At 43.1% G+C, this 16,315-nt stretch overlaps 1 protein-coding gene across 1 annotated transcript; it reads left to right on the plus strand.

The window, feature by feature from the left end:
• Nucleotides 1-5,634: 5,634 nt before the first annotated feature.
• On the plus strand, nucleotides 5,635-15,488 carry gng10 (guanine nucleotide binding protein (G protein), gamma 10). Its single transcript, XM_052020392.1, has 3 exons — nucleotides 5,635-5,901; nucleotides 12,815-12,955; nucleotides 14,551-15,488. Exons 1-2 carry the CDS (start codon nucleotides 5,821-5,823, stop codon nucleotides 12,938-12,940), a joined length of 207 nt encoding a protein of 68 aa, XP_051876352.1. The 5' UTR covers nucleotides 5,635-5,820; the 3' UTR covers nucleotides 12,941-12,955; nucleotides 14,551-15,488.
• Nucleotides 15,489-16,315: the final 827 nt, after the last annotated feature.

Raw genomic sequence — 16,315 nt, forward strand, 5'->3', positions numbered from 1 at the left:
TTGTTGCCTCCACCTATCACCTCCCAGCCTCTGTCGCTACTTCCATTCTTCCCTCCCCCATCTGCCAATCACCCCTCCTCAGCTGGATCCACCTATTGCTTGCCAGCCCTTGCTCCACCCCTTCCCCTCACCTCTTTATACTGGCTATCTCAGAGGGGAGAAGGGTCTCAACCTGAAACGTTGACTTTCCATTTCTCTCCATAAATGCTGCCTGACCCACTGAGTTCCTCCAGCATCTTGTTTTTTTTTGCTCCAGATTCCGGCATCTGCAGTTTCTTGTGTCTATTTTCTGGCAGTTTCCTGTATCAGAGTTTGTGTTGCCAACTTCCAGTGGGGAAGCATATACGTTGCCTTACAGTGCTCAGTGGTTGTGCAGTTAACAATGTCAATAAGCCAAGAATGCAGTCTAGTTAAAGGGCAGAAAACAACAGCAGCTTCTCCCAATTTAAGCAGGATATTTTCACCAGAGGCAACACACACAAAATGCTGGAGGAACTCACCAGGTCAGGCAGCATCTATGGAGGGAAATAAACAGTCGACGTTTCAGGTTGAGACCCTTCATCAGGACTGAAAAGGAATGGGGCTGAAGCCAGAATAAAGAGGTAGGAGGAGGGGAGGAGCACGAGCTGGCAGGTGATAGGTGAGTCCAGGCAAGGGGGGGGAAGGTGGGTGGGTGGGTGGGGAAGGGGGGGTGAAAGGGAATGATGTGAGAAGCTGGGAGGTGATAGGTGGAAGAGGCAAAGGGCTGAAGAAGAAGGAATCTGGTAGGTGAGGACAGTGGACCGTGGAATAAAGGGAAGGAGGTGGGGAATAGGAGGGAGGTGATGGGCAGATTGTGAAGGCGGGGAGAGGAAAGAAAGGGTGAGAGGGCCACAGGAATGAGGGAAAATAAAGGGGGGGGCATTACTGGAAGTTAGAGAAATCAGTGTTGATGCCACCAGGTTGGAGACTACCAAGGCAGAATTTGAGGTGTTGTTCCTCCAACCTGCATCTGGCCTCAACACGGCAGAAGAGGAGGCCGTGGACAGACATGTCAGTATGGGAATGGGAAGTGGAACTGAAGTGGCTGGCCACCGGGAGATCTTGGCTGTTGTGGTGGACGGAGCAAAGGTGCTCAACAAAGTGGTCACCTAATCTGCGTCGGGTCTCACTGATGCTGCACCAGGAGCACCGGATGCAATAACTGACACCTTCGGATTCACAGGTGAAGCGGTGCCTCACCTGGAAGGACTGTCTAGGGCCCTGAATGGTGGTGAGGGAGGAGGTGTAGGGACAGGTGTAGCACTTAGTACGGTTACAGGGATAAGTGCCGGGAGGGTCATCCTGGGGAAGGATGAACGGACAAGGGAGTCGCGAAGAGACTGATCCCTGTGGAAAACAGGTGGGGGGGGGGGGGGAGGGAAGATGTGCCTGGTGGTGGAAACCCGTTGGAAGAGGCAGAACTTACGGAGAATGATGGGTTGGATGCGGAGGGCTGTGGGGTGGTAGGTGAGGTCAAGGGGAACCCTGTCCCTGTTATGTCGGGAGGGGGATGGGGTGAGGGCAGATGTGCAGGAAATGGAGGAGATGCAGATGAGGGCTGCATTGATGATGGTGGAAGAGAAACCCAGTTTACTGATAAAGGAGGACATCTCAGAATGGAAAGCCTCATCATGAGAACAGATGCGGCAGAGGAACTGCGAGAAGGGAGTAGCATTCTTGCAAGTGACAGGGTGGGAAGAGGTGTAGTCAAGGTAACTATGGGAGTCAGTTGGTTTGTAATAAGATATAATAAAAGATGTGGGTTTATAAAAGACACATCTTCACCAGAAGTTGTGTTTCATTCAATCTGAATCACTTACAGCAACAAGGTCAAGAAATTTGTGTATAATGGAACTACCTGAGTGTGATCACTGTCTTGGGATAGCATTGTTAACATATACAGCATTATCTATTTCCATTTTAGATTTGCAACACCTGCAATCTTTTTTAAAATTTTATTTCTTTGTGCATGCTATCAAATTTTGGAAATAAATCAAAGTATTGGATATACTCTCAGTGGAAAGAGAACTTTTTCAGGTCAGTGGCCTTTGATCAGAACTGTCAAAATGACTATCAATCATGAAGGCACGCCAGCGCCTCTACTTTCTTAGAGGCTTAAGGAGATTTGGCACGTCACAAAGTACTCTGACTAACTTCTACAGATGCCCTGTTGAAAGTATCCTGACTGGTTGCATGACGGCCTGGTACAGCAATTTCAACACACAGGAAGGCAGGAGGCTGCGGAGAGTTGTGGACACAGCCCAGGCCATCACAGGCACAGCCTTCCCACCACTGACAGCATCTACAGGAGGTGCTGCCTCAAGAAGGCAGCATCTATCATCAAAGATCCCAACCATCCGGGCCATGCCCTCTTCTCGCTGCTACTGTCAGGCAGGAGGTACAGAAGCCTGAAGTCCCACACCACCAGGTTCAGGACCAGCTACTTTCCTACAACCATCAGGTTCTTGAACCCACCTGCACATGCCTAACCCTACCTCAGCAATGGAACACTATGGACCAGCTCCTGCCATGGACTTGTCTTCAATTGTGTCTTTGGTTTTTTTTCACCCTAAGGTTTTGCTTTTGCACAGTCTTTTTTTTAACACTGTATGGTAGAAATGTATGTTTAATTTATATTCTTTGTGTTGTCTGTACTTATGTGCCTGTAATGATGTTGCAAGCAAGTCTTTCATTGTACTCTACCTCACCGTTCTAGTGCACATGACAATAAACTCGACTTGACTTGACTTGGGATGCTGCCTAACCCACTGAGTTCCTCCAGCAGTTTGTTTTTAACTCCAGGCTACAGCATCTTCAGTCACTTGTGTCTCCCAGCAACCACGCGAGTTTCCTCCCTTTGTTCCAGTTTCCACCCATATCCCAAAGATGTGTGTTGGTAAGTTATTTGGCTACTGTAAATTGTCCTCGGTGTGTGGGTGAATGGTAAAATCTGTGAGGAGTTAGTGGGAATATGGGGAGAGGAAAATGGGATTAGTGTAGGATTAATGTAAATGGGTGTGTGATGGTCAGTGTGGACTCAGTGGGCCAAAGGAGCTGTTTCCATGCTCTAGACTATGACTTTAATGAGAAACAAAACAATCAATTTTTTTTTTGAAGTTCTGTATTATCACTTACAGTATGTTAACAAAATCAAAGTCTGTTTCCACAAAGTAGCATTTCAGGGGGAAATGTTGGTTAAGACACCGGGTGATATTTTGTAATATTTTATTATAATACATTGCTTCTGACAATTGCAGAACTTGCTTTGTATCAGGTGTGATTCAGTTATTAGTACTCTTGCCCTGAGTCAAAAATTTTTGGGTTCAAATCTCACTTGAGAAAAATGAACACAAAAATCTAGCCTGGTTCTTTGTTGGAGACGCTGTCTTTCAGATGACGCGTTAACCTGAATTTCGGCTTTCCTTCTCTGGAATCTAAGAGATTCCTTGGCACTGGGCATTATTTTGAAGAACATATGAGTCATCCCAAATGTCCTGGCCAATACTTATTCCTCATCCAACCGATTACACAAACTAAGAACAGAAAATGCTGGAAACACTCAGCAGGACAGGTAATATCCATGGAAAGAGGAACAGTTAACATTTCAGGGTCTGGACTCTTCATCAGAACTCAGGTTACATTACTTATTTGGTAATTATTGTGGTACTTTTTTTTAAGAACTTGTTGTGTACAAATTGGTTGCTTTACACTACAGCAGAGACCAAGCCTTTAAATAGGTTCAGAGGCAAGGGTACTATTAACAACCTCACTGACAGTTTGATGCTATTCCATCTTCTACTGATGAAACGCAACCTCTTTAGTAAACATAGTAAAACTCCAATAATCTGGCATCTGATTGTTCAAAGATCTTAATGGTTCGGCATCTGGCTCACTCATTAGTCCAGAGTGTGAGCTGGGAATCCAGACTGCAAGTATAGTGTATGGCTAGAGCTGGGGTCAGCAACACTGGGATCACACCGGAACATACAAGCTGAAACTTGCAAGCTTTTCAGGAAGGCTAGTAGTACCATCAAGGATGCCTGCCACCAACCTTTCCTCTCTTCTGCCTTCTGGGAGAAGATACAGGAGCTTAAAAGCTTGGATGACCAGAGTCTTGTCTAGTACCAGAGGGCATGCATTTAAGGAGAGAGGGGATAAATTCAAAGGAGATGTGCAGGGAATAAGTTACACAGAGAGTGTGGGTGGCTGGAATGCATTGCCGGGGTAGTAGTGGATGTATAGTACGATAGAGGCAAATACGATAGAGGCAAATATGATAGAGGTGTTGAAAGGCTCTTAGATAGGCACATGAATGTACAGAGAATGGAGGGATATGGACATCGTGTAGGCAGAAGGGATTAATTTAGTTAGGCATTTAATTAGTTTGGCACAATGTTGTGGGCCAAAGGCCCTGTTCCTGTGCTGTGTTCCTATGTTCTTTCCCTCTGCTTTCAGAACCAATCACCTCTTTCACTCTTGCTTCCCAGTGGTGCTGTTGAACTCTTAATTCTGATGAAGGATCTTGGCCGAAATGTTGACTGTTCATTTCCCTCCATAGATGCTGTCTGACCTGCTGAGTTCCTCCAGCTTTTTGTGTGTTGCTCTGAACTCTTTGTTCTACCTCTCTCAGTTATTCCATTATTGTCGCTTTAGCATTTCTTTTTGCACTACTATCTTTACACCGTTCTGTTGTTTTGCACTTGTTGCTGTATTTATTGTTGCATTTTTTATTACCATGTTTCCTGTTCACCCCGTGAGCTTCATGAGAGCAAGGAAAGTCATTGCATCCTGGTATATATGACAGTAAACTAATCTGAATCTGAAATTAACTGGGTTTGATTTCTTTTATTGGAACATTTATTATACTGCTATGTAATATATTTTTGAAAAGTGAAATAAAGGTCACTTGGGGTCATTCTCTCTTCTTCCCCCCTCCCATCAGGCAGAAGATACACAAGCTTGAGAGCAGGTACTACCAGGCTCAAAAACAGCTTCTGTCCTGCTGTTATAAGACTGTTGAACAGACCTTTTATACCCTAAAAGGTGAACTCTTGATAAAACATACATCTGGGACAGGCCCTCTTCTCATTACTACCATCAGGGAGGAGGTACAGGAGCCTGAAGACCCACACTCAACCTTTCAGGAACAGCTTCTTCCCCTCTGCCATCAGATTTCTGAACGGTCCATGAACTCTACCTCGTTATTCCTCTTTTTCTCTATTTTATTTATTTTTTGGAAACTTATAGTAATTTTTATGTTTTGCACTGTACTGCTGCCGCAAAACTACAAATGTCATGACATATGCTAGTGATAATAAACCTGATTTTGATCCCATCTCGACGTACTTATGTACGGAATGATCTGTCTGGATGGTCTGCAAACAAAAACTTCTCACTGTATCTCGGTAGATGTGACAATAGTAAACCAATTCCAATTCTTTTCATTAACACAAGTAACCACCAAGTACAGAGGGTATTTTGGTATTAATGTTGAATAATTAACATCTCTCCCCAGGCTATTCGCTTTCACTGCTGCAAACCTTGCAATCCGCCAGTAGGAGGCAGAGTGAGGCAGCTCAGAGCCCCATCTTCCGTTCACTAGCAGGGTGGAACCGTGCCTTTTCTTTGCAAGTCCTTGCCCGTTGGTGGTCCCTGTGACATCAGTTCCGATAGCGGGAGCCTGGGTGGAGCGCTTCTCAGTTGCAGCTCAACAGTCGGCACAGCACATTTGAAAGGGAGAGAAAATAAAGTGTATTTGTTTGCAAATAATAGAGAGAGGGGGAATAAGAGCAAGGAAGCATGACTTCAAATTCGAACCTGTCGAGCATGCAGCGGATGGTGGAGCAGCTGAAGTTTGAGGCGGGAATCGAGAGGATTAAAGTAAGTTGAATGGGACGCGTGGATACAATGGCTCCAGCGCCCGGCCCCGGGAGCCTCCGCAGGCACGGCGGCTCCACAGCATGTGTGTGGAGGCACCGACGGTCAAGGGTTGGGCGCCCGAATTAACGGGTTCGTATTGTGCTTTAACTCTCCGCGCTGGATCGCAGTGTGCTGCCCTTGTCAAATGGATGCGAAATACGTCGATTCCGATGTCCCGAAGTCGTACAGAGTTGGCATCGTCGACGCCGCCGGGCCGTTGTGCGGTGCAGACGGGGTCAACTCGTTTGCAGTCTCTGCGGTTAGGAGTTCCAGTCGGACAGGGTACTGGTAGACTATCCGGAAGTTTAGCCAGCCTGATCCGAGCAGAGCTCAGGGTATCCCTGTGCATACAAGTGCATGCTTTCCTCCGACAGTTTGTAACTTAAATGTGCAAGAGTATAGTAGAAAGAGAAACTTGCATTTATGTAGCGCCTTTCACAACCTCAGGCCGTCTTACGGCCAACGAAGCACTTCTTGTAGTGTGGTCGCTGTTGTAGAGTCCTGTTTCAGGATGTTGGAGCAGTTCTGGTTAGTTGTAAATGCTACAGGAACTGAGTAAGGAAGTTCTGGATTTTGACCTTGTTCTGGAAACTTTAAAAGAGGATTCAAAACATTTTCAAAAAGGCTTGAAATGGAAAGTTGAGCTGTTGGGGAATGGGTCAGTTGTACACAAGTGTGACCAAAAAAAAGACTGTGTAAAGCAAGATATTGGTATAAAAACACAATCAGGGATAAGTCCATGGCAGTGCAAGAGGTGATCCATAGCATTCTGTTGCTGAGGTAGGATTAGGGTTGTGCGGATTGGTTCAAGAACCTGATAGTTGTAGGAAAGTAATTTTCGGATCAGTATTTCTCTTTCTCCTATAGTCTGGTCTTTTGGACACGCCCCTCAGCCTTGCTATTAGCAACGCAACACAGACAAGCATCATCTGATTTTAGCTGCCACATTAACTCATTTGGTCTCACTCTGTCAGAGATGGGGGTGATGGCACAGCTTGTAGAGCTGCTGCCTTGCAGTGCCAGAGACCCGGGTTCAATCCTAACCTCCAGTGCTGTCTGCATGTTCTCTCTGTGACTACATAGGTTTCTTCCCACACCCCAAAGATGTGCAAGTCAGTAGATCAATGGGCCACTGTAAATTGCCCGTAGTGTACAGGTGAGTGGTCGAATCTGGCGGGAATTGATGAGAATGTGGGAAGAATAAAAAATGGGATTAACGTAGGCTTGGTGTAGATGGGGGAAAAGGTCGGCATGGGAGTGGTGGGCTGAACGGCCCATTTCTGTATTGCATCACTCTATGACTAGAGTGTAAATGGGTGGTTCACGGTTGGCACAAATTTGATGGGCTGAAGGGTCTGTTTCCGTACTGTATCTTTCTATGAGATATTACCTTGGTTTACCAGCTTCCTCCTCCTCCCCCCACCCCCCACCCCCCACCCCCCACTGAAAACTAACTTGTTTTCTCTCAATTTGAGTCACTCGGTCACTTTTCAGAATTTTCAAGTTGGAGCGTGCAGGTTGAAATCGCTTCATAGGCAGTCATTGATGCAGGAGTGCACCCTTAAGATATACATGCACTTTCTGTCTCTCCTACCACTCTCAGACACCCCATGCTCTCATTTGACTGTCCCCCGTCTCCCAGCTTCTTAGTTCATGTGTACTGCCAATGAGGTACCTTTTGCATCATAGTCACCATCCAACTTGTGGAGGAAGCAGTTCATATTAATAATGGGTGTGTATTGAGTTTGCAATCCTGCTTCATGTAAAATCAAGAGAAATACTGCAGCTGCTAGAAATCTGAAATAAAAGCAGAAATTGCTGGAAATAGTCAGTGGTTCAGAGCATCTCTGGAAAGAGAAATAGATAGCGTTTCAAGTTCTAAAAACTGCATTTATCTGAGGCTTTAACTCTTGTTTCTCTCTCCAGACACTCCCTGCTGAGTAATTGCAGCATTTCTTGAAACTTTTTGAGAATTTTTTTTGTATTGCCAGTATCATAAAGAACAGTGGTAGGGGTGTAGCTTTTATGAAAATAAAGACCTGTAGTAAAATTGCACAGGATAGAAATGCAGAACATGGAATGTCTGTATCAAAAAAATATTAAATTGCCATTTTGGGATATAGAAGTAGGACATTCAAACCCTAGGCCAAGCTATGTTACATGACAAGATCTTGACAAATGCATATTTGATATCCCTCATTCTGCCTTGGTTCTATCACCTTTTTTCTGGTACATAATCTTACTGTGTTCTTTTTCTAGTTGAGTTTGCTCACCCTGTAAATTGGAATGGCAAAAGAGGCTGCAAATCCTGGTGCTTAATAGTTTATGTATGGTAGAAATGAAAGTGGGTGCACAGGCAGATCTTGGCCAGAATTGTAGCCTTGTTAACCAGGCTCAGCATTTTCATTCCTGCAGGAAAAATTTTCATCTCCCCAGCCGCTTGCCCCAGAAAGGATTAGGACCTGCCAGCCAATTACAAAGAGCACCTTGATCACTCTCGTATTAGACATTAATTTTCTAATATGTTATCCTGTGGGAATGTTGGTGAAATTTTTAGCAGCTGATTAAAATATCAACCACTCTGTGATGGGGGAAGATCTCAGGAGGCCATCAAGATTGGAAAGGTAGAATTAATTCCAAAATTACAAGGTTGACACATCATATCTGTTAGGGACACTAATCCCACTTTTATGGATTGGCTTGCTAACTGATGGACTCCTGAAATAGTAGCTGACCTGAAAACTAGGCTTGTGTGGGGAATGAGGCAGAAACCTCCAGAGTAGCTGTGCGTTATCATTGTGCATGTGACATCACTGTGTAACAAGTGCCACGACTGGGTCAACAAGCGTTTGCATTTTCCAACAATCGGCTACTTGATAGGAAATAGAAACATTTTTGGCAAAATGCAAATGCCTGTCTTTTTTTGGTGTTTTTATTTCTAGTTTAGATTTATGGAATTTTAATACATATGTCAGGAGGAATTCAAATCCATGCAGAACAGGAGACAGATATTTGGGTCATTGTTCTGGTGCTGGAAATTTTGGAAGAATTGTCCAATTAATCCTATTCTCTGCTCTTTCCCCCAAACTCTTACCCCTTATTCTTCTGGTCCCATTTGGAAAATTATTCTGGAATTAATTTCCATTGCCCTTTCAGGCAGCTTGTTCCAGATCAATTTAGGAAAAATATTTTCAATGACTCATGTTTTGCTATTTACTGTTACTCCTACTTGCCAATCCTCCTGCAAGGAATACTTTCTGCTTATTTACACTTCTTTTAGATTTTCCATTAACTTTCTCTGCTCTGAGTAGAACATTCTCAGTTTCTCCAAGTTCTGAACATGTCTGAAGTCCTTCATCCCAGGTATCATTCAGGTAAACCTTCTGAGCCCTCCCTATGACTTTGACATCCCTTCCAAAATGTTGAGGGCTGCCATCAATTTGTAAACTTTCACTTAGCTAAGCTACAGAGTAGCTAAAGTGGTTTATAAGGGTAAAAGTTTAAAGGAGATGTGTGTGGCGAGTTATTTTACACAGAGAGTGGTAATGCCCGAAACATGTTGTCGGGGGTAGTACAATAGTGGCATTTAAGAGGCTTTTAGATAGAGACATGAATATGCAGGAAATGGGGGGAGATGGATCATGTGCAGGCAGAAGAGATTTAGTTTAATTTGCCATTGTGTTCAGCGCAAACATTGTGGACTGAAGGACCTGTTCCTGTGCTGTACTGTTCCATGTAAGGCAAAAGGCCTCTGATCTTGACCTGTGACTTTCAAAGCCTTGTGGATCTACGACAGCAAAATTAGTTCCCTGATTAAACATACCGCAACTGAGAGCCAGAAATCCTACTTGTATGGCCAGCAGAGGAAAGAGAGGAACTTGAACTTTTATAGTGCCTTTTGCAACTTCAGATCCTCTCTAAGTGCTTCCCATTCAATTAAGTATTTTTGAAGTGTGGTTATTGCTGTAAGGTAGGGAAGATTGTACACCTACAGCGGGCAATGTGTGTGTCATGTTGATTGCTCGCAAACTTCACACAGGACATTATGGATGATTCCTCTGCTCTTTGAAAAAGCAAATGGGAATCCTTGACACGCAGCTGGGAAATCTCAGTTTAATGTCTCAAAGGTCATCAATTCTGGTGCAGTGTTCCCTTGTACAGTGCTGGAGGGCTTGACTGGGTTTTAGTGTTCAGGTTTCTGGAGTGGGACACAAGCTCCCTAAACCGTCTGAGAGCAAGGGGCGGGGATCCCAGCTGAGTCGCAGCTGACACCTGAATGCTTTGTGAAGAGTTAATGCCGGTCCCTGCCTTCTTAAATACAATAGATTGCAAAGAAAAGGTTCCTTTGTCATTTAAGTTCCAGGAAGACTGACTGATACCATGCTGCATCTCAGCATGTACTGAGGGATTATTTTTAGCACTGGTGAGATAACACACTCTTTATCAGGCTGAAAAAATACACATAGCCAAGAAATAATTGAAACTGCTACCCTACACCCTCAGCTCACACCCCAGATATTCAGATATGTTGGATGTTTCAAATGAAAAGCTCACAATCTTACTCTATTTGTAAGTTGAGGAATTGTTTAAATTTACTCCTGCACAGGACGTGAGTGTCACTGAGAGCCCAGCATTGAGTGCCCGCCCTTAACTGAGCTTGAGAGGGAAAGTTGGTCTTAAGTTGCATACGGGCCAGACAGATTTCCTTCCCTGAAAGAACCAGATAGGTTTCTACAGCAAATAAGTAGTTTCACATCCACTGTCACTGATACCAGCATGTGAAATTGTAACTAGTTACGTGAATTTAAACTTGCAGCTGGTGGGATTTTAGTTTGTGTCTCTGGGTTGTTAGTCCAGGTCTCTGGATAACTAGTGCAGTTGCATACTTTCTGTCCCTACTGCACAATGGCATTAATGAGCAGCAGTTAGGGGATTTCATTATAAACAACTTGTGTAGTTCCTTCAAAGTGGTATGACACTTCAACATGTGTTATGGGAGTGTTCATTTAACAGCGTTTCACCCCAGCCATCAGGGGAAACCTTGCAACAAGTGGTCCAATGCTTGCTCGATGAGGGAGGTTTTAAGGACCATCTCACAGGAATAAATAGTGATTGAGGGTGGGAATTCTAAGAGCTGGAAAACTGTTTCCTTCGTTGAATTATTTTGGTAGACGTTAGTGATGCATTTCTAGTGCTAGGGTTTGAGGGTGCATCTTTTTATCCTCATTGCCTATTATAAGCAAGTATTGAAGTGTAGTCCCTGTTGCATTGTACAAAATGCAGCAGTCAATTTATGCATAGCAAGATCCCACAATCTGCACTGGATTCTTCTGTGTTTGACTGTGGAGGTATGGATGTAGAGAAGGACACTGGATCTGGTTCACTTCCAGATAGTGTTGTGGGATCTTTTGCATCATGCTGCGAGGGCTTTCACTGAGCTCCCAATAGTACAGCAGACCTGTGGTGAAATATTAGCCTAGGTTTTGGCACTAAAGTCTCTGGTAGGACTTGATCCCAGAGGTTTCTGATGGAGAATTGGATGACTTCCCATTGAGCCACAGCTGACATTCTGGGGGGGGGGTGGGGGGGGGAGGGGGAAGAACCCAGAACTGTTGCTGTTAAGGACGACATTTTTTTTTGAAGGAGCGGTAAATCTGCTACAAATATTTGCTGAAGCTCAGATTTGGGAAGTGAGGTTTCTCGAGATGAGCCCATTTTGTGATATTGAGCCTTTGAGTGAACGGATCAAGTATTTCCAGTGAATTAAATCAGCTCTGGTTTCCGGGAATTACTGTTAGGGAATGCAAAGTTGATCAAAAATTGACATAATGTCAGTCACCCCCCCTTCCCCTACCTCCACCAAAAAAAAGCACAATTGAAAAGGAAGTGGGGCTGTTTGGTTGGTTTTTGAAAGCCCTACAATGGGTCAATTATCAAAGAACCAGCTTTATTTAAAAATTCCTTCATAAAATTTGAGTGATCCAAGAACTGCTGGTGGTGTAAACAGTACTGTAGGAATACATTAGCTCATCACTTATAAACTTTGAAGGAGATTCTGACTCAGTATTCTCAGTGAGTCATGTTTTGTTCTAAAATATATAGTTGGGCCATTAATGGATTTCTCTTGCTTGCATGGTATTATTTTACCAACAGAAGATTTTCTTTTTTAACTGTTTGAAACGCAGAATTTTATATAGCCTGCCATGGGGGAAGAGGTTGAAAATTAAAACGTTGGGAGATGAATTTGTATTGTTTGTTTTAAAATAGTAATGTCCACATGAAAGATTCATTTGGTCCTGGTATGTTTCCCTTCCCCTCTGTTTCCTCTCCCTTCTCTCTTTTCAATGACAAAAAAAGTGGATGGTATCACATATGTATACAGGGCCTTTAATGTAGTGAAACTTCCTGAGGTATCATCACCATTATCAAAGAAATTTTGCCACCGGGACATGAAAAGAGATAACAGGAAACTGAGCAAAAACTTGGTCAAAGAGGTTCGTGTTTAAGGGAATGAGAAAGGAGAGAGTTGGTGTGGTTTATGGAAGGAGTTCCCAGTATTATTGCTTCCAAAGCTGGAAGTGTGACCTACACTGGTAAAGTGAATAAAGTTGGGAATGCTCATGGTTTTAGTTACACACATACCAAAATTTCTTTGACAAGGGTCTTTGACCTGCAACTTTGTTTCCCTCTCAACAGATGCTGCCTGACCTGCTGAGTATTTCCAACATTTTTTGTTTTTATTTCAGAGATCTGGTTATTTGATTTCCCCTCCCCCCCCCCCCCCCCCCCCCCCCAAGATTTCTTGGTTGGAGAAATTGGTATCTTTTGTCTGTAAAATGCATTTTCTGATGAGAGTCTTTGTTTTCACATCCAGGTTTCACAGGCTGCCACTGAGCTCCAGCAGTATTGCATCCAAAATGCCTGCAAAGATGCACTGTTGGTGGGATTACCTGCAGGAAGCAACCCCTTCAGAGAACCTAGGTCCTGCTCCCTTCTCTAACACCAGCCGTACCAGGTAGTCTTGAAGTTAGCAATTTGTGTGACGTTGTCTTTCTGTTACTTGAACTGTTGGAAGGGAATGTCTGCCAAAGGATCTTGATTACCTGGGGATCTCTCAATTCTGTTGAGTTGGGAAAAGTGGCCAGACATTCCCTTCTAACTGCACCTTCCCACATGCAAATGATAGAGTGCCTCATCCAAGTGGCCTCATAGAGTGCCTCATCCCACAATCTTGCCTTCCTTCAGTTGTAGCTTCGAATAAAAATCCCACCTTGCAGAGCTGCTGGGGTTGATTTCCCACTGTTATCTCTACCTGATCAGTCACCCGCTGAAAGTGGCACCCATCTCCCGCACCTCCAACAAGCTCTCTACATCATTGACATCTTTAGTAATATTGAAAGCCAGAATTGAATGAATATCATGTTGGCATTTTTCCAACAAATTGGAAACTGAGGCAAAAAGTCTGAATCAGTGTACCAGGGCGAGAAATTGTTTGAGCTTCTCTTTTCTATACCACCTTCAGAGCTGAGATTCATCTACAGCCTGTGAGGGAAAAGGGATTGGGGTGCTGTGGGAAAGTGGAATATTAAAGGGAACATTATATTTCCCATGAAGTTTCCCCAAGTCATGGATAACCTTGTTATTACTCTGTGGTCTTTGTATTGAGGAATGATGTGCTGTATGTGCAGTTCACTCCCTTCAGTGAGCTGGGATAAATTAAATGTGGCCTGGGTGTTTATTTCCAATTTTAATTTAGTTGGTACCTGTGTGTGCAACACTTTTGAGTGTTAGTTTTCAGTGCTACAGCTGGGAGGAATAGATGAATGCAAAATATCTGTTTGACTCCTTTCCAAGTCATTGTTTCCATTGGTTACTTCTGCCAGAGCTGCCCTGTAACAGTCAAGCTTATTTTTGGACTGCTTCAGATCAGGAATATAAGCGTAGATTGTTTGAATGGCTTGATGTTTTGGTTTGTATCCTATGTAAAAATGCTTTACCATTATTTTGAAGTTGACTGTTAAGTTGACTTCAGTGGCAGGGCTTCCACAGTGGCTGACTGAGGCCAACTCCAAGTTGCTTCTCCTCGTGGGAGGCCTAAGCTTTGCTTGCTTTGCCTCCACTTCTGTAGGCTTTAAGGGCAGGCAGTGAGCCAGGTATAGCACAGTCCAACCCATTATATTGGTGTATAAAGCAAAATTTACAGCCCACTTATTTCTACTGAAGTTTTCCAAGAGGATGTGTTATTTAAAACCCCTACTATCTGAAACACAGCACAGGAACTTTGTTATGTTCTCCTTGTCCTTGCAAGCTACTTTTTGCCTCACATGTATATGCCAGTAACCCGGGTTCAATTCTGGCTCCGGTTTCCTCCCACATTCCAAAGACGTACGGGTTAGGAAGTTGTGGGCATGCTATGCTGGCGCCGGAAGTGTGGCGACACTTGCGAGCTGTCCCAGAACATTCTACGCAAAGGTGCATTTCACTGCATGTTTCAATGTACATGTGACTAATAAAGAAATCTTATCTTATTTTATCTTTAGCAGTAATCTATTAGTTATTTATCTCCCTGAGACATGCTGTTTAGTTTTCATGATCTGTTTTCTCTTGCAGGATGTTGGCCGAGTTTGGAAGAAACTTGACTACAATTAATGCTGCCTTGTTATAACGAACATTTTTCCTACACCGTCACTTTTCTTTTTGCTGAAATAATTTTTGTATTTATTAATGTCTTTATGATAGTTTCCTCTTAATCTGGCTGTATGCTCCCTTTGGAGAAAGGGAGAAATACTATAACTGGGTTATGACCAGAGGATATAAGGACACAAAAATACTTCATTTTTAATTTGTAGTATCCTTCCAATGTTCTCAGAGCAAAATATTGTTTACATGTAAGTTGTTGGGAATTTGTTGTAGCGTAAAACAAAACAAAGAAAATGTATGCATTTAACATTTTCAAGGTTATTTCTAACATATGAGCTAAAACCATGTCTCCAGTACGCGATGTTTTGGGGAGGGGGGGGGTGGGATTGTTAACGCGATGGAAGTTCCTACCAGTACTTGTTTGATTAAGTTTCCACAATGAATTATTAGTGATGAAGTAACTTGCAAGATCTAGTGCTAACTACAATATTTTTGTATACCTATATATCTGCAGCAGTAATGTGTTTCAGTCACCTTTTAAAAAGTTTTTTTAAAAAGGAAAAGCAGAGTCATCCTTGAATGGCTGCCTTGTCCAGTCTGACACTGAGCTACTGTTGATTACATATTGTACATCTTCCCTGCTTATTTTTAGTGCAATGGAAAGAAAATAATAGGTCACAGGCTCGGCTTTACATTATTTATTTTACTTTTCACCAGAAATAAAAAAGGTAATTTTAAATTTAAAAAAAATGCTTGTTTAATACTGAAATCACCCTCAAGAATAGTAAGTAAATGCTACAAAACTGCTGTGAATTCTTACAATTTCCTTTCTTTAGTAATTGTAGGATTAAATATAATGTTACACATTTGGATGGTTTAGTTAAATATATTAAAAGAAGCATTTAAAAAGTGTCTATTCTATTTGTTTAGATTAAATGGCAGGTCAGTACAGTCTGGCTATAAAATTGTGAAATCTGTTTCAAATGTTACCTAAAGTTCAACTTGTATCTTGTTATATATGGATGCTGTATTGTCTGATAGCATAGTAAATTACTGGACTGGTATCCAGAGATGTAAGTTCAAATCCTACCACAGCTACTGGGGAATTCAAAATCCAAATAATCAAAAGCTAGTGTAAGTAATGGTGATGTGAAAACTTAAGGATTGTCAGATCCCATCTTGTTGATTGCTCTTTAGCAAAAGGAAGTCTTCCATTCTTGCCTGTATGTCGCTCATTCCATTGATAATGTGGTTGGTTCTTGAACTGCCTCTGAATTGACCCAGTGAGTGGCTTTGCTGAAGAATCAATAAAGAAGAACTGTGATGGCAGGCCACTGACATCTGGATCCCATTCTTCCCATACTCCCTCGCGACATAGGAGGAGGGCATTGGGACCATTGAGTCAATGCTGGCTCTCAGAGCCTTACCATGAGTCCTGATCTTTCACTTATTTTCCTGTAACCTATTCTCTCCAGCCCATCAACTCCTCCTGATTCTCTTGACACCCACCTATAGGGGCAATTTACAGCAGCCAATTAATGTACCAGCATGTCCTTAGGATGTGGGAGATAAGCAGGGCACTTTGGCAAAACCCAGTCGGTTATGGAGAACGTGCAAGCTCCACACGAGAGCACCTGAGTCATTCGAGCTGTGTTACCACACTATCTGAGCATACCCAGTGTATATAAATTAACCCTTCAGGAAGTTTGCATAAATAACATATATTTAGTAAATA

The sequence above is a fragment of the Pristis pectinata genome, chromosome 7 (genome assembly GCF_009764475.1).
Source record: "Pristis pectinata isolate sPriPec2 chromosome 7, sPriPec2.1.pri, whole genome shotgun sequence".
Taxonomy (NCBI): Eukaryota; Metazoa; Chordata; class Chondrichthyes; order Rhinopristiformes; family Pristidae; genus Pristis; species Pristis pectinata.

What these genes read in the sequence shown, in the direction of transcription:
- gng10 (XM_052020392.1), top strand. Translation starts at nt 5,821, where the DNA reads ATGACTTCAAATTCGAACCTGTCGAGCATGCAGCGGATGGTGGAGCAG. An exon ending in CGGGAATCGAGAGGATTAAA is followed by an intron (nt 5,902 to 12,814) that starts GTAAGTTGAATG and finishes TTTCACATCCAG; the next exon opens with GTTTCACAGGCTGCCACTGA.